This window comes from Carassius carassius, chromosome 41 (genome assembly GCF_963082965.1).
Source record: "Carassius carassius chromosome 41, fCarCar2.1, whole genome shotgun sequence".
Lineage (NCBI taxonomy): Eukaryota > Metazoa > Chordata > Actinopteri > Cypriniformes > Cyprinidae > Carassius > Carassius carassius.
Genome location: NC_081795.1, coordinates 12,206,352 through 12,232,464, shown reverse-complemented (window position 1 = coordinate 12,232,464; position 26,113 = coordinate 12,206,352). Strand labels below are relative to the sequence as shown.

At 35.7% G+C, this 26,113-nt stretch overlaps 2 protein-coding genes across 2 annotated transcripts in view; one reads left to right on the top strand and one right to left on the bottom strand.

Annotated features, from left to right (window-relative positions):
* Positions 1 to 12,604, bottom strand: part of LOC132122759 (cell surface glycoprotein MUC18-like) — a 40,474-nt gene extending 27,870 nt beyond the window's left edge. The window contains exon 1 of the mRNA XM_059533135.1: positions 12,459 to 12,604. Coding sequence (XP_059389118.1) covers positions 12,459 to 12,516 — 58 coding nt within the window. The 5' untranslated portion in view covers positions 12,517 to 12,604. The remainder of the gene's footprint in view (positions 1 to 12,458) is intronic.
* A 10,990-nt stretch (positions 12,605 to 23,594) lies between these two features.
* Positions 23,595 to 25,611, top strand: LOC132122756 (E3 ubiquitin-protein ligase RNF26-like). Its single transcript, XM_059533133.1, has one exon. It carries the CDS (start codon positions 24,160 to 24,162, stop codon positions 25,453 to 25,455), a length of 1,296 nt encoding a protein of 431 aa, XP_059389116.1. The 5' UTR covers positions 23,595 to 24,159; the 3' UTR covers positions 25,456 to 25,611.
* Positions 25,612 to 26,113: the final 502 nt, after the last annotated feature.

Below are 26,113 nucleotides of genomic sequence, written 5' to 3'. Positions count from 1 at the left end.
CTCTCTCTCTCTCTCTCTCTCTCTCTCTCTCTCTCTCTCTCTCTCTCTCTCTCTCTCTCTCTCTCTCTCTCTCTCTCTCTCTCTCTCTCTCTCTCTCTCTCTCTCTCTCTCTCTCTCTCTCTCTCTCTCTCTCTCTCTCTCTCTCTCTCTCTCTCTCTCTCTCTCTCTCTCTCTCTCTCGCATTGATTACTCGGAGTCTGATCCAAACCGTTTGTCGGAGGCGCGGAGAGCGCGCGAGTCACGACTAACAATTCATGACTTATTAGAGATTTAATTATCAAATGGCGGATTCGCAAATGATCGCTTTAGTACATTCGGCAGGCAATTATACAATAATGATATTAAATAGTGGGGCAAAATCAGCTGCCAGGCCACCGGGAATTGTCCCGGTTCTCCTGGTGTCCAGTCCGCGCCTGATTTCCACAGACATGCAGAATGTGCAAGTCATATATTGCATTTTTGGGGCTTAATATTCACAGACACTAGTCCATGTCATGTTTTGATTCAAGTGTAGGCCTACTGACCTACTTTTGATTTAGTCATCCAAAATGTGGCATATTCCGTCCGCGTTAGGCATTCCGTTTTTATGACTGGATTCTACGAACCAGACTGTGTTTCCGCATCCCGGAAATTAGGGCATATGTCTCAGAATAGTCAGTGCAATTTGGGAAAGAAATCAGTTAAATCTGTATGTGGATGTGTGTAAATATTCAAATGTAATCCCCTTTGTAATCGTTAAAAATTTCATAAGTAACTGTAATTTAATTACTAATTTTTTCGTAGTAACTGTAACTAATTACAGTTACAATAATTTTGTAATTAAATTACGTAACGCCGTTACATGTAACTAGTTACTCCCCAACACTGCCTATGGGGAAATCACCACCAACCTAAAGTGGCGTGAAATATTTGAATTCATTCAACATGTGCAAATCTTATACTGATGTAACTTAGATCCCTTTAAAATGACAAACCACTGCAGACACATGAACTGTAATCCATTCATTGTGCAAGTCTAGCAAACAGAACAGCTGTAAACTGATTTTTCCCACAGCACATAAGCATTCTGATTCTTTTTATACTCATACACAACATTATACAGTACATATTGCACATTTAGATGTACTTAAGCAGACAGTTGTAGTTTAACATGATTTGTTCTTATTGAGTTAAAGTAGACAGGGGTTGCAAAAGCTGTTAGACTTTGGCACATGGCCAGAGCTGAGCAGAGTGCACGATGCAGCCTCCAGACCTCCAGAACAAGAGCCACATTCAGGCCTCCTGAGTTCCCAGCGGACAGGTCTGCAGGCCCAAGCAACTTTTGTAAATTAAAGACTTCTGTATTCAGACCACAATACTGTTTCCTCTAACAATTACAGTATACATCTTGTGTCCCCAAAGTAAGCAAATGTTCTGTAGGATGAAATCAATGGGGAATTAATTTTTTGTCATCTGTCTTTCGAAACTCGTATGACTTTCTGTCTATTGTGGGTCACAAAGGAGAATATCCAAACTGGTCAGAAGACTTGGAATTTAATGCAATATAGAGTCATATCATGATTTAAAGGTGCTTTTTGCTTTTTAGAGCTTAACAGGCCATGAATATAATTTCCCACAGATTAAATCATACAAGTTCAAAACAACATGAGGACATAATTTTAATATTTGAGTGATCTATCCCTTTAAGAGAGGTTTGCATATGAAACAAGTTGCTTCTTAAACCCTCCGGTAACACTTTATTTCGATTGTCCATTTTAGACATTCTACTAACAGTAAGTTACTTTGAAACTACTCGTCAACTAGCAGTTAGTAGAGTATTAGTAGACTGTCTGCTTAATATCTTCTAACACGTTCTTTGTCAACTTATTCAACTAAACCTACTCTAACAGTCTACTCTGAGAGTTAGTGTAGTTGCAAATAATGAGATTTAAATTAAATTCAAATTTTAGATTTAGTTGATAAGTAGTTGACGTAGTTACAAAGTCACTTATAGTTAGTAGAATGTCTAAAGTGGACTTTCTAACCCTCCAATCTTTAAAATGGACTTAAACAACAATTTACAGCCTACAGATTCATTATTTGTTCATCATGCACTAAAATGCATGGACTAATATAATAAAACTACAATGTTTATAACCAAACAAAGAAGAATGCATTTATATAATCCATTTATATGATGCATTCATTTATATATAGTGTATATATATCACGGTTTAAAAGTCTGGGGTCAGTTATTTTCTTATAAAGAAATTAATACTTTTATTCAGCAAGGATGCATTAAATTGATCAAAAATTAAAGTAAAGCCAATATTTTTTACTGTTATTTTGAACTTTCCACTCATCAAAGAATCCAGGAAAAAAGTATCATGGTTTCCACAAAAATATTAAGCAGCGCAAGTGTTTTCAACATTGATAACACATAAAGATAAAGACTGGGGTAATGGCAGCTGAAATTTCAGCTTTAACATCACAGGAATACATTACACTTTATAAAATATAAAATAAAAACTGCTATTTTAAACTGTAATAATATTTCAGAATATTACAGTATTTACAGCATTTTGGATCAAATAAATGCAGCCATGGTGAGCATAACACACTTCTTTCAAATACCTGTAAAATAAATAAATAAATATCTTACTTTCAGACCCCAGACTTCTTCAAGCTTTTATTGAATTGTACTGTTTATAAATGAACCTTGCAAAACTTCACCGATTCGTTGGCTCCTAAAATGCAGCACCTTAATGTTGATATCCAGGGCTTAAACTGCAGCCTGTTCTAAAGATCTCAAATGCAAACAAATAGAGGTTTGCCTTACACAAACCGCACAATGGGGCTCCTTTTCCAGCCCACGAGTACAGTCTCCTCTTCCACCACAAAATATTTCAGTGCTGCCACAAAGTTACAAAATGATATTTCTATATCTAACTTCACAGTTTTTATTTCTTTGATTACAATAGTTATAGTCTAAAACTACTAAAAAAAGAGGTGACAATTACAATGGGACATTACATTGCTATTCTGAAGATGTGAAAAATACAACTCCACTATTGACAGCTATTTTCTAATAATCCATAATTAAAAAAAACGTTCTATGATCTATGAGTTTCATCTATGTAGACATTGATCAACAGTCTCTATTACAGGACTACCCTCTGCAGGTTATGTGATCCAGAGCTATTTTAATGAGCGTGACCATTCATAGTAATTATCAGCCACATTCCCAAAAGTTGACTGTACCAAATGGTATGTGTTGGTCATAAAAGGTAATATCACAGCCACTCACAGTAAGACTGTGTTTGAGCAATCAGAGTGAATCATATGTCTCATTGCTGTAACCCAGCAGGAGAGCTGTGTTGTGGGGGCGGATTGGACTCACTGTCTGAAACCTAAACTTGAGCTCGTTCTTGAGCATGTTCTGATTGTTTGAATGCCAGGTGTGGCCAGCTGTTTGCATGGACCCATGTGTAGAAGACAGAAAGCAGTATGAGAACGTGTACAGACATCTGAAGTAAGGTTTGGTGACATTAAACAGCTTTAGTAACTGCAAACAAATCTCTTAAGTTTTTTTTTCGCTCTCTCTCTAAATCATTTTTGTCTTTTTTTTAAAGACATTTTTATCTTTTTTTTAAAGTAAAGATATATCATTAAACATCCTTAAAACATGATAAGAATTTGAAAGAGATAACCCGCATAAATATTTGTTTTACAGAATATAACTTGAATAAAGTTTTTTTTTTTTTAGCAAACTGGCAATTTAATAAGAATACAGCTAATGATAATATTTAATTCTAGAAAATCCTCCACACACAGCTCATATGATAATATCCAAAATGATATCTGATTTCTTTGATCACCATGTCATTAACACTTGCTTCAAATCTTACAGTGCAGTTTAAATATAACCATTAGTGAAAGTGAAGTGAAAGTCGTGACATTTGCCAAGTATGGTAACCAATATTCGGAACTCGTGCTCTGCATTTAACCCATCCAAGTGCACACACACAGAAGTGAACACACCATGAACACACAACCAGAGCAGTGGGCAGCTATAGATCCAGCGCCCGGGGAGCAACTGGGGGTTCAGTGCCTTGCTCAAGGGCACTTCAGCCATGGGTATTGAGGGTGGAAGAGAGTGCTGTTCATTCACTCCCTCCAACCTACAACTCCTGCCAGCACCGAGACTCAAACCTGCGACCTTCGGGTTACAAGTCCAACTCTCTAACCATTAGGCCACAGCTGCCAAAATTAGTTTAAAGCATACTCCTTATTTTAAAATTAAAAACTTTTGCCATGCTTGAAATATTATTCTTTGTGCCATATCTAATGGAGGAATACGAATAGGAAAAATACATACACTTTGTTTTGTTTTTTGGAATTGAATAAGCTGCAAGGAATCAAACATTAAGAAATCCAGCTGGAAAGGAATTGTGGAGCCTCTGATCTCACTGGTCACTTACAGAGTTCAATTCCATCTACTATCAAGAGTTTAAAGTCACAGTTATCTTGATCTGTTCTCTCTCTCATTTAGTCATATCCACTCACTCCCTCTGAAGTAGTTTTATGCTCTTTCTGGGATATGAAAGTATTACATTAATGGTCAAGACTTCTGCGAAGTGATGAGCGCCATGCCTTTACCAAAAACTTTAAGACTGCAAAGTTTATAAAGTCTGCTCACTTACTGTGTTTAGGTAAACAACACTCTTGACAAAAGTAGAGCAAGTGACCATTAAAACATTATGTATGCTGTGTATATCATACTGGAAGACATTAACATGTTATCTTTAACATGTGGAACATGTTTCTAAAAGGGTCAGAAACTGACTCAAAGGTCTTTACTTCACAAGATGTTAATCGATCTTAATCGAAGAGATCTGGATTCTGTCAGCGTTATCTCAACAATACTGCATTGCACAGACACATATTTATACAAGACTGAGAAATACAGAATATCATATGCAGAAGCAGGTTTCTTCTTCTGTTATAAGGACAGATATTTAGAGGACTGATTTGGATTGAACAAAAACGCAGTGCATATCTAAAGTCATTATAAGCATTTGGATTATTCCTGGAAACAGAGTGGAAAAGTGCCACACTGGAGATGCTCTCTAAACAGAGACAGAGAGCAGAATGAAGAGGAAATGACTCTCAGTCGTGCACAGTGATTGAACACTAATGGATGGTCAGCTGCTATCCATCACTCAAATAAACCAGGGCTCAGACCCAGAATGCCTCTCATAAACAACAAACACTGCAGAATGACTGTAGCACACAGTGAATGCAAAACAAGCAGTAATTATCACTCATTACATGTGCTTCAGCCTCTTGGAACGATTCTTTCTGATTTTTTCTTGCACAAGGTTTGACTGTATGCTCATTCTGAAAAGGGAAAGTGACTTTAGGCCAAGAATCCCAGCACAAAAAGCTCAGACAGAAGGTGCTGTCAAATCTGAAGTGGTCATATGCCACAGTTTACTTTTCAGACTCACAGACTGTCAAACAAATAAAATAATGCTCTAAAGATTTCCCCGAACAATCTGTTTGGAACAAATACATTATATTGAAGTTGTAAACCATTATCATATAACATATTATTAAACCCAGACAAGGTTATCATGAGCTAATCAACACGGTGCTATGATTTTTAAACACATTTCAGATATTTCGATATAAATCATCAGTGTTTCCCATACACTGATTTATTTGAGGTGTTCGTTTCGACTTCATTGAATAAACACGAGCACTGCACGTTTCAAAATCAAAACGCGGCGCAGATTTTTTTATATGAATTTATCTCTGAAGAGAACTGACTTTCTTCAGAAAAGTTTTGATGACATTTTCATTTTTATCTGATAAAGTAGCGTTTGGAGCTGATTTGATTACAGCCGTTACTGGGGATTTAAATTGATCAAAAAGTGATGATAAAGGCATTTATAATGTTACAAACAATTTCTATTTGAGATAAATAGTGTTCATATTAATATCAGAATTATATTGTATTGTCCAAAATTAAGAAATTTACATTAGGCCTACAATATACAGTAATAATTTAAAGGAATTTTCCATGTTTTCTAAGTTTTTCCGTATTTTTAAATTACGCTTTGCATTGTGAGAACAAGAAGCTCAGTAAACAATCGGCGCGAAAACAGTGCTTGAGTAGTCGCCATTATTCACGGAGACAACCTTGTTCAAAATCTCATTTTAAAATCGGATTTCGGGTTTTGGTGAAACATTTGGGCACTTTATTTGTAATAAACCTCTAGAACAATATTCAAAAAATACTATATTTCCTTGTACAGAGAGTGTGCGTTAAACTCGGAATGCTCTCGCAGCTGTCTGACTGAGCGGCCAGTGGAAGTGACAATCAGCTGCCAGTTGGGATCATGGCCATTTGGGCACTTTATTTGTAATAACCCTCTATAAAATGTTGACATTAAAAGACTAGATCCATGAGAATATATTAACACAAATGTATTACAGTATATATATTTAATATGTCCAAGCAAAAACTATAGTAAGATTATCATTTAAATGCTGTTTTTCCAGAATGTATTTAGACTTAGGGGTAGGACACTTGGGATTGCATTTTCTACATAATATCGCGTGATAATTGTAGCAAAATGCAGTGAGAATTTCAGAATGCATTCTGAGCCAAAGGTGCAGCAAAAGGGTAGCAAAATGGTGGTACATTTCTTTTTTTCTTCTTAAATGCATTGACATTTAAATATAAGATGTTTCAATTGCACTTTAATTTAATACGCACGATAAATATAAAGTCAATGTGGATATGAATTGCATTTGAAAATGCAACACGCCCTTGACCTGTCAATCATTAGGCTACATCAAGGCAGGGCTCGGCAATAGAACGCACAATAAGTCAATATTCACCGTCAACCAAATGCTTTCCACACTGACTTAAACTAAATTAATCACTTTTGAAATGTCTTGTATGTAAGTGTCAATGCTTTCAAGAAAAGTAAATCACCATTTTGCTGCCCTTTTGCTACACCTTTGGCTCCGAATGCATTCTGAAGTTCTCACTGCATTTTGCTACAATCATTACGTGGTATTATTATGAAAATGCAATCCCAAGTGTCCTACCCCTAAGTCTAAATGAATTTTGGGAAAATAAGCAATTATACTTTTGCTACAGTTTTTGCTTGGACATGTTAAACATATCTAATCAGTTTAGGTAATACATTTTCATTTTCATTTTGCAACTTATAAAGTCTTAAAATAAAATTTTATTTGCATATTAAAAGTAGTGTAGAAAATGGCAAATGTAAATTATATAACTGAATTTTCATTTTGAACTAAATTTTGGACACGTGTATAGTAAAATCTTAATTAAAATACAGAACTTAATTACCATTTTACATATTGCATTGGCATTTTGCATATTTAAAATTGAATTTTGCAACCCATATGATTCCATATTTATTTACATTAGGGATGTTCAACACTGACAAAAAAGTATTAATTGAGTCGTTTATTCAGTTGACTATGTTATTGAAGTTGTTTGTGTAGGAAAGATTTAATCCATGTTTGGAGTGGTTTTCTGAATTTACAATGTGTTTTTTATCATTTCTTATGTTTATTGTTATTGGTGATTCCAGATTGCTCTCATTCAAGATGCTATCATTTCCTCCCCCATTGTGGCTGAGCTACACATTCTGCTTGCTTTATTTTAAAAATAAAACATCCAGAAAAGAATGGCACCTACGCTGGAACTCATACAAATGTAAGGAACAGATGTAATGAAACTGTGCATAAAACATTTTTGCTGAGTTGCTGTTTAGTTGAAAATAATCAAAGGGTTAGTTCATTCAAAAATTAAAATTCGCTCATTAATGACACCCTCATGTCGTTTTAATCCCGTTAGACCTTCGTTCATATTCAGAACACAAATTAAGATATTTTTGATGGAATCTGAGAGCTTTCTGACACTCCATAGACAGCAAGGGCCCTACCACGATCAAGGCACAGAAAGTATAAAGACATCATTAAAATGGTCCATTTGAAATCAGTGGTCCAACTGTAATTGTATGAAGCTATGAGAATACTGCGAAGTAAACAAAGAAATAATAACTTTATTCTTGTAGGGTCTACATCAACAGCACCACATGCATTCGCCGTGGGTCAGAGAGCTCTCGGATTTCATCAGAAATATCTTAATTTGTGTTCTGAAGATGAACAAAGGTCTTACGGGTTTGGAACGACATGAGGGTGAGTAATTAATGACAGAATTTTAATTTTTGGGTGCACTCTTGCATGCACTCGTGCATCTCTTGAAGTATATCATAAAACATTGTTGACAAGATCATTTGACCGATGCAGTTGGAGACCACTGGAAATGCAAGTTTAGCATTTTATAAGCAATGCTTGAACTGGAACTTGATAATTCAATCTCAACCTGTTCTGCACGTTACTCTGTACTTCACTTTCATTCATTGCAATTCTTGTCATTTCCAGTCTTCCTGTGAAGAAATCCTGAACAAGGGTCAAAGATTCAGATGAAGGGAACCTATGATTCCAAGACTTATGTACGAACAACTTCGAGAATCCATGTACAGTTTGAGGTTTTTTCACATCTCAGCAAAGAACTTGGACTGAACATACAGCAAAGAAAAAAAAAGTAGTTTCCTCAAACTGGCACATGGCAAGATTTATTAAAAGCACACAAACACTTGAAGCCCTGCTCTTAATTTAGATTGTATAGTTCTCTTAGTTTCACACTGAAATGTCAGGAATGAGTGCTTGAATCTTTGTTCTTTATTTTCAACTTCTTTAACTTCTTTTTTTTTTGCAGTACAATGTCAATTGTAAATGAAGATAATTTAGCATTAATTAGAGGTTAGTAATCTAATTTAAAGAGTTAGTTCACCCATAATATTATATGAAAAATCTAATTATAATCCTGTTAGATTAAAACTAAAACTAATGAAGATCCTTTTAATGAAATCTGACAGCTATACCGTATTGAACCTTGAAATCATAGTTCCATAGGCTGTCAATGGAGGGAGAGAAAGCACAGAGATTACATTAAAAATACTCTTCATTTGTGTTTCAAAGATGAATGAAAATTGTATGCATTTGGAACGGTATGAGGGAGAGTAACTGATAGAATTCACATTTTTGGGTGAACTGTCCTTTTAAATAATGTTGTGTTTTATAGGAAAATGGTGTCATTTCACTTGACTATTGACTGTAGTCTGTAAGTCTGTAGCAATTGTTATTAATGACAGCCCTGTCTTTGTATTATTTTTTTCCCATGTATTTGAAAATGTTTTAAATCTTGACTGTTCCACAGTGAAGTTTATCCTTGTGAGTGAACACTATTTGGTGCAACACCAATATTGTACAAGTACCTGCCCATGTTTGCAATTTTTCTTCCTGTTGCTGTTTAAAACTAAAAAGTGTTCCACATTACAAGAATTTTCAATGGTGCTTTACACATTGTTAAATTTAAATGATGTTAATTTATTTGTTACTAAAGGTAGGCCAACGCTATATATAAATCTTTTTAATTTCTGCTTAACAGATTGTCGGGAACAGAAGAAAATGTGAATCTACAGAATTTTCTATTTTAATGTTGAAGGAAATGTTCGTAAATTTAACAGAAAATATCCTGGTAATTTTCTGCCAATACATTATCTGTTTTTTTATGGAATTTTTATTCACAGTGTAGCTATGGGTGAAGGTGAAGACCGCAATGTGCCAATCAGAATCAAGTATCTTTTGAACTTTCTATTCAGCAAAAAATCACTTTTCACAGTTTTCCAAAAATAATTTATTAAATTAAGAAATGTTTCTGTGTTCTTAGTATAGATTCAGTTTCACATTTTCAAATTTTATACACAAAAATTGTATACAGTACTAAGAAACTTTTTCTTCCCAAGCAGTGCAACACAACTTTCATATTACTATCACCACCACCAAAAATAAGTGCATCAGTTTAAATATCAAGAGAATTAACATAGACAGGATGGAGATAACACCAATTTAAACATATTCTAACTCTAATGCCACAGCTGTTTTACATGAATTAGTTTTGGAGCTACTTTAATAGGCTACTTTAAAGACATATTTTAGAGATGCTTCTTCATTACATGCATTATGTTCAAATACATACATAGATCTTTACTGTTTGACATGCCTTTGTAAGAGTAAACATACATCATCTCTGACAAAGTCCTGAGATAGAAAATGGCCTTTAACCCTTAATTAGATGGGGTCCAGAAAGGCTTTTTCTTGCTTTATCGGCTAAAATGTAGAGATTCAAGTGCTGTAAGTCTTTCAGTGACACAGAGAGGTTCTTCATACCATGCACATAAAAGCGGCTCCACTCACAGAAGCTTTGTTCACAGCGTGCTCTTCACAAAGGCCATGTTCAAACCCACTAAATCTGACACAGTAAAACAAGACAGCTGCACAACACTAGCAAACACAAACCATATACGAGTAGAGAACATGTTCATATAAAGTAATTATTAATCTCTTAAGAAATGCACGAGGGAGGAGAACATCTCTGAATATGTATGCTATTTTATCTCATGCATTATCCTTTTTAATCTGCTCAATGATGGATTCAGCTAACTTGGAGTAGTAACTCTAAAATAGTCCTAACTGTGGGCTAGGCATCATGAATAGCAATCCATATATAGCATTAATTACCTAATGCTTTTATCGGATTTGCTGTGCACTTAGAATTACTAAGGATGGTTCTGGATAACGTTACACACATAAAATTCACCAAAAACAGACCAAATCCATTTATGTTAGACTACTGATCTATATTGGCCCTTTTTTCATTTGGAAAAGCAGGCAATGTAAGCAAGTCCTGAACTGAAAGAAGTGTGTTAGTGCACTCCAGAGTCTATTTCTCCCATTTTTATTTCTATACTGTATAGAGCTATTAATTAATTTATATAATATAAATATTCAAATATAAATAAAAACATACTTTTTTATATATACTCAGAAAGACACTACAACCCTCACTTCTGTACGCTGTAAAATAAAGCAGAGTCAGAAATGATCAGAGCAGTTTGTAACTCATATTCTCAGAAAGCTACTACAGATCGAGCCAGAAAAGAGAAGGAGAAAAGCAGGGGGCTGAAACAGGAGGTCAGTACAATGAGGAAAGGTGTGAACGGTGGTCAGAAGAAGGGATAATTACGCAAAAGAATAAGGAAACATGAAGAAGCAGTGAGGAAGTTCAGCACAGATGTGGAGATTAAAGGGTGAATGGAAACAATATGAACTCACACAATTAAGTTAACAGATGCTTCTGAACAAAGACAATGGCATTGCTGTGGAAGCAGATCCTTCCTTGTTGATCCTTGTGTCTATTATACAAAAATATACTGTAGGCCACTGTCATATTGATTACAATACACATCTGCAAGTTATGATCCAGTGCTTCTTTAAAAATTAGATCATCTTATGGTAAACAGTCTTAAAAACACTAACGTTATCCAACCACTGGTCTGTGAAGAGAAAGATAAACCTGTTACTGTGTCCTCAACACAATTCCCTTCACTGTTCTGACTGAAGCTCTTCCAGTTATGAACATCTCCTGACAATAAACATAAGCACAAAGTAGGCTCCATCGCTTACACATAATGCTAGAATAATGTTGTTTTACCCACACTGAAAAACATGGTGTTGAAACAATTTTCACTCAAAAATTGCTAGTAAATTTTGTAAAACGTACTCCAATAATCTTTGTTTTATTTACAGTTCAAAAAATGTTTTTACAGTGTTTATAACACTGTTTGTGTCTCCTAACTTAAAGCATATTTTAGCAAATTACATAATTATGAAAGTGTTAGCTGGCTAAAAATCGAAATTGAAAATAGTATAATAATAAAAGTAAATAATAATAATTAATAATAATACATTTAAAGATCATTAAATTCAAGTTAGTTTAACTTTCTGGCAACTTTGATAGCTATAAATACAGTTGAAGAAAATGACTTAGAAATGTTTAAATCAGATATCTGAATGCACAATTCTTTTCACTTTCTGTTAATGTTATTCAGCATGTGCGGTGTTGGCTTTTACGTTGAAATGTAGTTCAATACTTTCCTGCGATTTGTTTACAAACTTAACATTCATAAGAAATATAAATTTAATCACTGACTTATCGTATAACCTTTTTATGATCTGAATTTGCTTTAAAAATCATTAGAATTAATTACAATCATAGCCTACTAAGTATTTGAATTGTTGAGCTTGTTGAACCCCACATGCATTAGCATTAACGGTGTTCAGCATTCATAACGGAAATACACTACATATATGTACAACGTTCTCATTAATTACTCATGAATGAGGAAAGCATCTCGCACTTTTTTGAACAAGAATGAACGACACAGCTTACATCACTCCAGGAATAAACTTTCCCGTTGACTATTTACCTGATCCTGTCAGGCTCAACTGAAACTTTGACTTACTTTTGCACGTGAGGACGCTCAGTCCCGCAATCAAGAGTGCGATATAACGGAGGGTCATGTCTTCCTGATCCGAGATTTGATGCGTGATTGCCCCTTGAGAGCCGAAGTCTCCTGCAGATCATCAGAGAGGGCAGATGTTCGCACTGAGTGCGCGTGAAGCGCGGATAGATGAGTGGGCGGGGCCTAGAGGGCAGCGCCCTGTGCTGCACATCAAAAAAGGTAATTAACTATAAAACCCAAGAACATTTTTAAAGCGAACATATAATTGTCATATCAGAATTATGCAGGTGTTTTGCTGGGAACTACGTACGCATAATGTCTGTGAACCCCTAAAAAAATGTCTGCATAAATTTCATAAATATCTGCATGAAAGAAATTGCCCCATTTATCTTCAAACAATGCTTCAGTTCAGAGATGCTGTCAGGCTTCCAGACATAAACTGTTCTTCCACAACATTTCTGGTGGAAAAAGGTCGGGTCTTGATTTTGCGATTTCAGACCAGTAAAAGCTTGGGTTGTTTCTGATTTGCTTCAGTTCTGACAAACTTGACTTTCTCCTGTAGCTTCTTATTTAAAGTGAATAATAGCCTACTGATACCTAATACTTTTTTCATCTATACATATTGGCCAATATTGCATATTGATTGATTGGATACTTTATATACATTTTTATAGATGACCGTACCCTCACATTAATAAAAAAAAAATGTTGTACTGTATAGTATAATGTTATGATGTTATGAATTTATTTAAAACAAATGTATATAATATTTATATCAATATTTTTAATATTCCTATTCATATATTTTATTCCGTTATAATGTTAAATTGTATATGAATATTTAGCACATATTGGTCTTAACATAAAATTATTGGCTTATATCGCCAATAATAACAACCCCCCAGAAATTCTCATTAAAGCCAAAAGGCTCTATTTTTTTATTGATTGGTCCCACAAAATATAGACCTACTTCCAACTTTTCTGGCTCATCCAAATTGTCTTTATAGCAGGAGCAATGTTTTTCTTGGAGAGCATAGGCTTCCTCCATGCTATTCTGTCATTCTTTTCCCCATATATTTTCCCCAACAACGATATTTACTTCTGGATCATTTTGTTTAATAAATCAGTTAAAATAATAAAATGACCATTTAACTGGGTTCTCTTTATTTAGTTAATGAAGACCTTATCACCATGCAGGTAAAATCAATGTAGTGATACAGAGTACAAAATGTAGGTGTTAAAAAATTCTAGCATCAGCAATACAGTATGCACAATATTGACCGTTTTCTCTTGATAATAGCTTTAGTTACTGCTGTTTGGCTGAGAGATATGGGGGTTCGTATGTCTTCTGAAGTATATAACGTATATTTTCTGACATGCAATCTAAGCACGAGCAATAGCTTGACTTGATATTTATTCAGATGACGGAGCCTGAAGTCTAAATCAGTGCCATATATATTTATCAACGGTTATTATAAATGTTATTATTCTTGATATTGAGGCTTTTAGTTGGCTCTAAATTGACTTTATTTGAACTGTCTACCATTAGTGGATGAAAAACAGATTCGGAGAGCCTGTAATCTGATCATCCATCCAATGATCTACTGTTGAGAACTAATTACAAGACAAACCAAGGAATATGTATTTGAAAATAGGCTGAAGATTTCCTGTGGGACTAAAGTTGAGATTTAATTTGACATGGTTTACTCCCTCATACGACCCACCAAGTCAAATCCCCTTTGAGACGCTGATTTTTAGTTTTAGAGCTCAGAGTAATAGGTTGCTGGCTGTAGTTTGTGAGTATGATGTTGACAGCTGTGCTCTGGAGACCTCAGGTAATGTTTGCACACCTGAAGGAGAGTGTGGCGTTGCTCTGCTGACTAAAAACAATGCTGATGCTGATTCAGTTGGTCACATTCATACCTCATGTTACATATAAAATTAACATTTTGTAGTGATCTGTATAGAGTTTTAAAAATTAGTTTGGTTTAAATTTAATTCCTGTAATGCACTTTTCATTCCATGGTATAAGCTAGAATAGAATAGAATAGAAAATGCTACCTTAAAAATTATGAATGAAAATGTATTAACACAATATCAAACCAAAGACATTATTTCAAGAAAGCACAAACACGTTTTTCAATAACAGCTCACAAAAAGAAGTTACACTTCAAATAGAGTTAAATACGAGGAAGCATTAAGGATGGACTTAACGCGACTTAATGATGTATTAATTTCTTAGAAACGCACAGCTTTTCGCTTCACAGGAAGGTAATTGATTGACTGGAGTTGTGTTTTGGATCACTGTGAAGTTTTTATCAGCTGTTTGGACTCTCATTCTGACGGCACCCATTCACTGCAGATGATCCATTGGTGATCAAGTGATGTAATGTTAAAATTCTGCTTATCTGTTTGGATGAAGAAACAAACTCATCTACATTTTGGATGGCCTGAGGGTGAGTACATTTTAAGGCAATTGTCTTCTTTTTTTTCCTTTTTTTGAGTGAGCTATTCCTTTAAATGTGTCTGAAGTGCCATTCTAGGTTTGGAGTGTCACATGCTCCCATTTTATAAAACAACATCAATTTGGGTTTAACATGGAGAAATACCTATAATTGTGGTATTAGCAAAATTAAAAAAAAAAATTAAAGTACTACCAATAAATTATGTTGTAAAATGCCATATGAACATGTTTAAAAATACAACATTTGGGGTATACATGTCTCTCTTTTCAGCACATTAAAGATGGATCATGTTAGACAAGTTCTGTCTAACACAACATGTTGCTCTGCAATTAGCACCATACACATTTCTAGGAGAAAAAGCAAAACAGTCCTTTTTTTTTATCAGCAAAAACCACAATACACTGTGACCCTTTTATTTGGTTCAAAATATGGGGACAATCATTATGTTCAGGATCAGTTGACCATAACTGGATTCAGTAAAATTAATCAAAAATCACAAGCATGAAAAACAACAAAATCATCTGTTAAAAAGCAATGTTTTATTTTGACAGTCCATTTTAGATATTCTACATACTCACTAAAGCTGGCCAGAGCCTGGTTAGTTCACTAGTGGGAGACCATTTGTGAAAATGTAGCTTGTTGCGGCAGCTAGTTTTAGTCCAGCCAGAAGGGAGTGATCATTCCCTGGCTTGAATGGGTGCAAAAGTCCTAGTGTAATGACGTGGACTTTAGACCGTGAAAAGGAGCATCCTTCAGATGACTGGCCTCCAGACATTCTGTTGTCATGAATTCCCCATCTCAATTAAACAACGATGGACGTATTGAGCTGGTCAGGATGCGCTACACCTCTAATGGAGCAGCATTATTAAATTGCAGGCTAAGAATGCAGCTGTAGCATGCAGTAGGCAGAGTCTGGTTCTTCTAAGCAAGTTTACAAATCTGTATCAATTAACAGCCATTACCCATATAGCAACATATTTTCGGCCCACATCTGGCACATGCGGAATGATGTTCTGGCCCACATGTAGCGTGGAATGATGACATTTGAGGGACTTCTCCTGTTTTCCAGATCTAGACCAAAAGCAAGCCATAGCTATGCCACATGTCAGCCAAGAGCAAAGAAATAAACCACAGTGAAGCTTTTCTGAGCCACAAAATCTTAATATATTGTTTATAGAGCCTTCTCAGCTTGTCTATGTTTGTTAACAAGCAAAACCACTGAAGGAAAAAAAAATTTGTAAGCTGACATGTAGTTTCAAATTAATCAGAGTTAATTTACTTAGTTGCAAAGGTACTATTAAGATAAACTGTTAAAAACAATCAACCTTTAACATTAATGCTCACACATGGAAAAACTTTTTTTCATAAACTGAATATTATAAACAGTATCATAAACCATCTTTTTTTATTGACAATTTAAACAGAAGTAAGCATTTAAACAGTAGAGCATCCACTAGTAACCCTTAATTTCCAGCAAACTGATCCTGTAAAATCTGAAAAAATTTACTGTGTGCCTTCAATGCATTATAAGTTTCTTCTGACAAACAAAATACATTAAAAAAAGAAATTATTTCCGGTCTCTGCCATTGCCTTTAATTATGAAACATGCAGATCAAATTGACACACAAGGTTTATAATCATATTATAAATTTCAAAGTATTACACAACACATCAGAGTGTCTACAATTTGTAGGCATGTTCATGACCCTATAAGTGAGAAAAAGTCACTAAATTTCACAATAGGCATTTCATAAGCAAATAAAAAGGAAAAGATCAGCCATACAGCTCTCTTTATTAATAACAGGTTTAATGTGCTCAAAACAGTTTGCTCAATGAAGTGAGAAAAACCTTAATTAATCGAAACTTGTATAACGAGTCTAAGACAAGTCGTTATTTAGTGAAGCTTAACTAAGCCTCACTAAAATTAGATTTAGCAAATTCTGTTGAGGTTCTTCCAGCAGTTTACTAACTACTGTAATAATGACACATGGTAGCACGCTAACAGATATTGCTCAATGAATAAAACTCCTTTCACTGTCATTATTGATTAGCCAACAAGTTACACAACAGTAGCCACAAAAACTCCAACATCACAGAAATATTTCAAAATTTCAACATAGCTGAAGATAAAGCACTAATAAATGTTTCCCATTATTTAAACCACTTTTACAAATAAATTCAACATTTAATCCCCTGATCTAGTCCATGCAATGCATGCTGAGAAATTCACTGTACAGTTTCATTTATCAACAAACATGATTTATGTATTCTCAATAGAAAAGGTGGACTGCATAAAACCACAATACATAACAACTGCTATTATGTTACCTTGAGCTGTAGCTTACACTAGACAATCATGTGTGATTTTACTGATGATAACCCACCATAATGATTAATATCTGTAAAGCCCACATATCATTGTGCTTTCTTGAACAATGAGCTTTCTTGAAGTTGCGGAGAGTACCATGCTATTCTTTCAAAAACAGGAAGGAAGTAGGAAAGAAGTCATTCCTTCCATTCTGGACCCTTGGGAATGTTTTTTGGAGTTGTTTGCTTGTATGAGAGGGGCTATTGTCTGTTAAACACAAGGGTGGTGGCTGTGAACGTCTGAGGGTGAAGGGGCTCAAGGGCAGGGAGCAGAAGACATTTAGGGTCCTATATGTGCGCAGAAAGAGTCTCCACAAAAACAGGGTTTGTTTCAAGAAGACCCTGACATCCATGGTCTTGATCATTGCGTAAGGATGTTTCTGTGGTGATGGGAATATATAAATAACAAGTTGGATGTAAAAATGTTTGGCCTGGTCTTTTGGGCACATACATGTGTTATATATTTTTCTAATGATTTATACTTAAAAATATATATATATTTATTTATATTGAGAGTTCTATATATACAATATATATTATATATTAAAAAAAAAATATATATATATAGATAGATATATATATATATTTTTATATATATATATAATATATATTCTCTCTCTCTCTCTCTCTCTCTCTCTCTCTCTCTCTCTCTAACCTTTCTGGCTTGGAAATCTAATAGCTGGGAAGGCAAATTTTCACAGACCAAGACTATAAGCCCAAGGGATTGTCCAACTGAACATATCAATATTTTCTCTACCCCCTTCATTCTGTCCTTCCTATCCTTCTTTCTATGCTCACTCAAGTGTTGAACTTGGCTGGAGCTCGTGGGTTGCTGTAATATGTGAGGTCGTAGCCGAGGTTGTGACCAGACAGCACACCAGTGGTTTCTTCTGTTGAGAGTTTGTGTTTTCCCATAGAAGCTTCTGGATTACTGCACCAACAGTCTGTTTCTGACTGACTATTGATAGTTCTCCTACAAACTTCCTGTGTCAACACAGCACCAACTTCAAATTGACCCTTTTATTTGGTTCAAAATATGGGGACAATCATTATGTTCAGGATCTGTTGACCATAACTGGATTCAGTAAAATTAATCAAAAATCACAAGCATGAAAAACAACAAAATCATCTGTTAAAAAGCAATGTTTTATTTTGACATTCCATTTTAGATATTCTACATACTCACTAAAGCTGGCCAGAGCCTGGTTAGTTCACTAGTGGGAGACCATTTGTGAAAATGTAGCTTGTTGCGGCAGCTAGTTTTAGTCCAGCCAGAAGGGAGTGATCATTCCCTGGCTTGAATGGGTGCAAAAGTCCTAGTGTAATGACGTGGACTTTAGACCGTGAAAAGGAGCATCCTTCAGATGACTGGCCTCCAGACATTCTGTTGTCATGAATTCCCCATCTCAATTAAACAACGATGGACGTATTGAGCTGGTCAGGATGCGCTACACCTCTAATGGAGCAGCATTATTAAATTGCAGGCTAAGAATGCAGCTGTAGCATGCAGTAGGCAGAGTCTGGTTCTTCTAAGCAAGTTTACAAATCTGTATCAATTAACAGCCATTACCCATATAGCAACATATTTTCGGCCCACATCTGGCACATGCGGAATGATGTTCTGGCCCACATGTAGCGTGGAATGATGACATTTGAGGGACTTCTCCTGTTTTCCAGATCTAGACCAAAAGCAAGCCATAGCTATGCCACATGTCAGCCAAGAGCAAAGAAATAAACCACAGTGAAGCTTTTCTGAGCCACAAAATCTTAATATATTGTTTATAGAGCCTTCTCAGCTTGTCTATGTTTGTTAACAAGCAAAACCACTGAAGGAAAAAAAAAAAGAGTAAGCTGACATGTAGTTTCAAATTAATCAGAGTTAATTTACTTAGTTGCAAAGGTACTATTAAGATAAACTGTTAAAAACAATCAACCTTTAACATTAATGCTCACACATGGAAAAACTTTTTTTCATAAACTGAATATTATAAACAGTATCATAAACCATCTTTTTTTATTGACAATTTAAACAGAAGTAAGCATTTAAACAGTAGAGCATCCACTAGTAACCCTTAATTTCCAGCAAACTGATCCTGTAAAATCTGAAAAAATTTACTGTGTGCCTTCAATGCATTATAAGTTTCTTCTGACAAACAAAATACATTAAAAAAAGAAATTATTTCCGGTCTCTGCCATTGCCTTTAATTATGAAACATGCAGATCAAATTGACACACAAGGTTTATAATCATATTATAAATTTCAAAGTATTACACAACACATCAGAGTGTCTACAATTTGTAGGCATGTTCATGACCCTATAAGTGAGAAAAAGTCACTAAATTTCACAATAGGCATTTCATAAGCAAATAAAAAGGAAAAGATCAGCCATACAGCTCTCTTTATTAATAACAGGTTTAATGTGCTCAAAACAGTTTGCTCAATGAAGTGAGAAAAACCTTAATTAATCGAAACTTGTATAATGAGTCTAAGACAAGTCGTTATTTAGTGAAGCTTAACTAAGCCTCACTAAAATTAGATTTAGGAAATTCTGTTGAGGTTCTTCCAGCAGTTTACTAACTACTGTAATAATGACACATGGTAGCACGCTAACAGATATTGCTCAATGAATAAAACTCCTTTCACTGTCATTATTGATTAGCCAACAAGTTACACAACAGTAGCCACAAAAACTCCAACATCACAGAAATATTTCAAAATTTCAACATAGCTGAAGATAAAGCACTAATAAATGTTTCCCATTATTTAAACCACTTTTACAAATAAATTCAACATTTAATCCCCTGATCTAGTCCATGCAATGCATGCTGAGAAATTCACTGTACAGTTTAATTTATCAACAAACATGATTTATGTATTCTCAATAGAAAAGGTGGACTGCATAAAATGTAATTAATTGTGAGAATTGTGTAGTGATTATTGAGTTTGAGTTTGAGTTTATTAGTTTATAATAACGTGGACAATCCCTTTTAATGAAAAGAGCAGCTTTAGCCTCTACGGCTAATTTCCAGCTGTAGTCCCCGGCCAGTTGTTAAAAGGCATACAACAAATAAAAAACAATACAATTATATTTACAACAGGGATAAGCAAGATGGAATAAGACATACAAACATGTGGCACACAAATGAGACAAGCACAAACAAACAAGCAGAAATTGCAAAGTCATATAAGCAGTTTATGCATTAAAACAGTACAAAACAACATACACGATAATAACAGACAAAACCTAACATTGAAACAGACAGCAGAAAAATCTAATGGCAGCAGCATGACCATGTCACATCAAATACACATCACAACTTTAAGATTAATGTATGCAGTTATAATTGTTGGACAGCCAGTTTTTAAGGTGTGTAGCAAAGGTGGAATATGTATGTATGTCTTTAATTATAGTGGGCAGTGAGTTCCAGTTTTGTATTGCTGTAACAGAAAACGATAATTGACCAAATGTGCTTTTCCTGAATGGGATTAGAAGGTCACCTCGTGTGGTGCTTCTAGTGATCTGACTGCCATTATTACGTCGGATTACAAATGAATTAAACGGAGCAGGAGCGGTATTAAAAATTTTGTAGACCAGGCAGATGTTTTTATATTTGATAACATCTTCCCAGCTTAACAGTTTATGGTTTTTAAGAATAATGCAATGATGTGAACTGTTAGGCTTCTGGTCCAGGACTTTGAGAGTTTTTTTATAAAGAATAGCTAATGGCTTTAGTGATAAACTGTTAGTTTGTCCCCAGCTTGTCAGACAATATGTTAGATGTGACATAATCATGGCATCCATAAATAATTTGGCAGCATTAAAAGTAAGTGCATTTCTAATATATCTAAAATTAGCTAAGCTGAACTTGACCCTATTGCATACTTTCTTAATATGTGCTTTAAAAGAGAGATTAGAGTCAATAATGACGCCCAAATACTTAAATTGTGTCACAATACTAATGTTTTGACCTAAAATCGTTATATTTGGCACAATGTTACATTGTCTCTTTGTAAAAAACATTCCCACAGTTTTGTCTAGATTTAGTTGAAGGCATGAACAATTTAGCCAATTGGTGATCTTATCCATAGCTATGGTCAGTTTGGCAGCAGCCAGATGTTTTGTCTTGGCATGCGCATAAATGACAGTGTCGTCTGCATACATTAATGTATTGATATCAAGGCAAACTGATGGCAGATCATTGATATATAGACTAAACAAAAGTGGGCCAAGTATCGATCCTTGTGGTACCCCTGTGCATAGATTAAGAGCTAATGAACAATGGTTGTTTACATATATATAACATATTGAGTTCTACCAGTTAAATATGACTCAAACCATTTAATTGCAGAAGTGGAGAAATTAAAAGTAGAGAGTTTGGCAATAAGGACCTGATGGTTGACTGTGTCAAAAGCTTTACGAAGGTCTAAAAACACAGCGCCAACAACACCTCCCTTGTCAACCATTGCTCGTACATTCTCTAAAAATAAACAGTTTGCTGTTTCTGCAGAGTGATGGGCCCTGAAGCCAAACTGCTTCGGATGAAGAGTAAATGGACTATTATTTAAAAAAGAAACAAGCTGCTCTGATACACATTTTTCAACAACCTTAGAAACCACAGGTAGAAGACTGATTGGACGGTAGTTAACTATGTTCAAAGGGTCATTTGACTTAAATATGGGAGTTACAATTGCAGTCTTCCAGGTAGTTGGAAATATCCCCTGTAGAACTGACTGGTTAAAAATTTGTGTAATAGGGTAGGATAGATGTTCATTCAGGGATTTAAGCATTTTAGAATCCATTCCATAAATATCTTTTGATGTTGAAATTTTAAGAGAATTAATAATTGCCTGGGTTTTAATTTCAGAGAAATTAAAAAATTATTTTGAGTATGGATAACGATCTAGCCATCAAAGTTACGAATATTTCTAATTCAACAAAACGTGTGCTGAGAAACTGACGTTAAACATTTTTCCATGTTGTTTGAACAGAATCCATCAGCTATCATCACGTTTTCTTAAGAAATGGGTCAATGAAACAACAAAATAGCCTTCAACAAAATGACCAGTTGTTGCAATCAAGTCACCAGTATTTTTGTTTCCCTTGTGAGAGAAGATTTTCGCAAGGAGCTGAGAGGAGCACTTGAGGACTGTCACTGAGTTTAACAGTGTGGAAGTGACCCGTTGGAATGTAGAGTACAGTTATGTTTTGCTTTATGCTCCAGAGAAGCCTCAGGCCTCAGATGAAGGTTAAAGAGTGTTCGACCGGCCCTGACAATATGTGTATGTGTGTGTGTGTGTGTGTGTGTGTGTGTGTGTGTGACTTTTGCCCTTTAAATATTAATAGAGGCATTCATAAATGCAATACTAGGTAATTTGGCTGTTCTTCCTCTATTGGCATTCTCTTTTGTTCAATAAGCCATCCATAAGTCATTTTCTTCCATTTTAACTGACATAAATGGAAACAATCGTATTGAGCAGACAAGATCATTATTTACTTGGAAATGTAAAATATTTTTTTCTTATCAAGTCAAGACAGAACAGATACTGTGATGATTGAGCTATGAAATGTCAACAACCAAATATTCTTAATTCTTCAAATAGTCTTAAAAATTACTTGGTGTGACTGGGAGTAGTTTTCACACTTTTTACTCCAGTAAATATTTCTCAGTGTACAACACTGAAACAGTGAAACAATTATATACAGTACAAGACAATTCATAAAACGGCAAAAAAGAAAAAGAAAGAAAGGAAACATATATCAAACATTATACAAGTTGTCTGAAAGATATTATAGCATATGAAAGACATATGACATCTTGCTATAGCAATAATATGATAATATTGGTATTTTAGTCTTTAAGAGACAAATTTGTGTAACTGGATTTTTTATTTTAACCCTTTATTGTATGTTCTGTCCTGTATTAGAAAATGTTATAGCATTGCTTGACCATTTTAATCAAAACATTTCGAATGGCAACGAAGTGCATATTGTAGACCATGTCCAACATTCTAAGGACAAAAGACAATTGCCTGAACCAACCAACCATCCAACAGACAACAAATAAATGCAGTGATTCAATCAAGCAGACAATACAACTGTTCGACAATAAAAATAGCATATATAAGGATTTATTTGTTTTAACTATCAATCATCAATGATTACATTTTCCAAACCCTCTAAATCTTCACAAAAAACGATAGTATTATTTGTAATATAATCGATGCATGCCGAAATTGGGTTAAAAGAAGGTGGAAATGCACATTTCTGCGCAGCCTGAGCGCCGGGTTGATCCACTTAAAACATGTTGTAAAGCGGAAACGACGGACTGAAACCGCGAGAAGCTTTCGATTCTAACTCACTAATGATCCAAAACAAATAAGATAATTTGTCGTCGTCCTGGAGCTTTACAAAATAACGCGGACGCTTGAATTACACCCTGTACCAAGATGAACATCAACGTGGGATACAGCTTTACGCAACCAGTCAACGCTAGCTTGTTTCGATTTTCAAACGTAAACATCCGCCGAGCAGTTCCTGTCCATGTATGAGCAGACGCTTCACTGTACTACACATGTTAAGGGTCGTGTTTTGATCCAAAAAAGAGGATATGCCAATCCCAGCTAATGGTCAGTTATGATACGACTGGAGTTGACTTTATTTAACCTCAAGTGCTTTGCCAAGGCGTCAGCGTTACTAAAGATGCGAATTGGTTAGCACGCACGCTAGCTTGGCTAGGAGAGCAGTTTGTTTATGTAACTAACGTTACATACTCAACTATGTCGGTTGACGGCACAAATAATAAGTCAGAATATATATAGTCCGTTTTGGCAAACAGTGGTGACAGTTTCACAGTCGGACATCCTTATTATGGCTCTACTGAACTTTGTTTTTAGTTCAATTGGAAAATGCATAGACGTCATTTGCCTCCTTCTGGATTTAAATTTTGTGATTGTAAACTCAATAATTCAGCTGTTGGTGGCAGTGATCTCCTTTATCAATAGTTTGCCCATGCTACTCACAATTTCTGTGTCGGAGTGCTGGAATCTCAGTCTGCTTTGCATCATCACCATGAGGGATGGAGTGGCCTTTGTGACCCATAACATGTTTGGAGGTGGGATGCAGCTGCTGGGAGGCGTCCTGGAAAGCTTTAAGATGATCGGATACCTGTCTTCACATCTACTGCTCCGCACCAAAGAGCTTCTCCACCGCGGACTTTTGTCGGGCCACGGTTTACTGCGACAGGCCTGGGAAGGCTGTGGGATTGTGTTCAGCTTGTTGCTGTATTTCATCAACACTATCATCAACTTGCTCCTCATTGGCACGCAGAATTTGTACTCCGTGTTGGTCAGCACGGTGGAAGCAGTGTCCTGCCCTTTGCAGAAAGCTTTTGAGCTGACTTTGACGGTGTTTACGTTTCTTTACAGCAGTCTTGTCGGCACCTCCATCCTGCTGTGGACTCCGTGTAAACTGGCAATGGAGTTCCTGGGATCTGTGTGCCATGTATTTGTGAGCATGTTCTTGCTCAACTCTTACGGGCTGCTTCTCACATTGCTCATCATTGCAAGTGCCACTGTATATCTAAACCCTGCACTCCCACGACATGTATGTTTGTGTGTGATCAACTACATCAACACTGTTCCCGTCCTACGGTGTCTCCGGAGGGCTCTACACGGCCTCTATGTGCTCGAGAGGAATTTGTGGCAGCGATTGGCCTGGTATCACAGCCAGATAATGGTTCCTGCAAGGATGGAAGTTGCGGAAAGGGACGTTAGACAGCCAGATCCCGACCCTGAGCCTCAAGTTGACCCGAACGCAGCAGGAGAGGTAGCAGAAAATGCACCTGAGGATGCCCACCAAGTGGACGACCCTCTAGACCTGCCGCTTCCCAGTTCCAGCACTCGCAGGCCACTCCGAAAATTTCCTTCGGAAGACAGTTGCAAAGGCCCTCCGGCTGACAACCTGCTGACTATTCTGCAGGAGCAAGAGGAGAGGAAGAAGTGCGTGATCTGTCAGGACAGCACCAAGACTGTTGTACTCCTGCCGTGCCGTCACTTGTGCTTGTGTAGAAACTGCACCAACATTTTGCTCAGCCAGCCTATCTACCAACACAACTGTCCCCTGTGCCGCCACATGATCCTTCAGACCATGGATGTGTATATCTGAGGGAAGTGTTTATGGATGTGTTTCTGTCATCCTCAGGTTTTTTGAGCAGCACTGTTCTTGAAATGTGGGAAACCACTTGTTCCTTTTTCACAGATGGCCATTCCACTTCCGAGGCTTGTATATAGATTTAAATCACAACCTTTTGTAAATCGTTAAGGCAAGAGTGTGCTTTCTCATGATTTTATATTCATTGTCACTTTTTTTCATCAGCTTGTAGAAGCAATATCACTTGAATGTAAGCTTTGTATAAAGAAAAAAAAAAACATTAAAAATGGGGTGTTAATTGTGAAGATGGATGATTTATGATGTAATTGTCAAGTGTTTATGGGGAACATTTGTATGCTACAATACTAACATTGGGACTTCGTGGGAACCTTTGAAACCTCACAATAATCCACAAGTAAATTGAAGTCTTGTCAAGACAATTACCTATGGATTATTGTGATGTTTAAGGGGAATATTTGTATAATACAATACGAACATGGGCCTTAGTATGATTTGTTGTCTGCATAATTTGTTGTGTGACTGTAAAGGTGATCTGAGGTTTCATGGGAGCATCTACTTCATCAGATTGATTTTCTATTGATTTTGTATGTTTTCTGTGTTGGAGAAATCTGTTTTGCTTTACATACAAAATGTAATCATTCCTCCAAAGTGT

What these genes read in the sequence shown, in the direction of transcription:
- LOC132122756 (XM_059533133.1), top strand. Translation starts at nt 24,160, where the DNA reads ATGGCTCTACTGAACTTTGTTTTTAGTTCAATTGGAAAATGCATAGAC.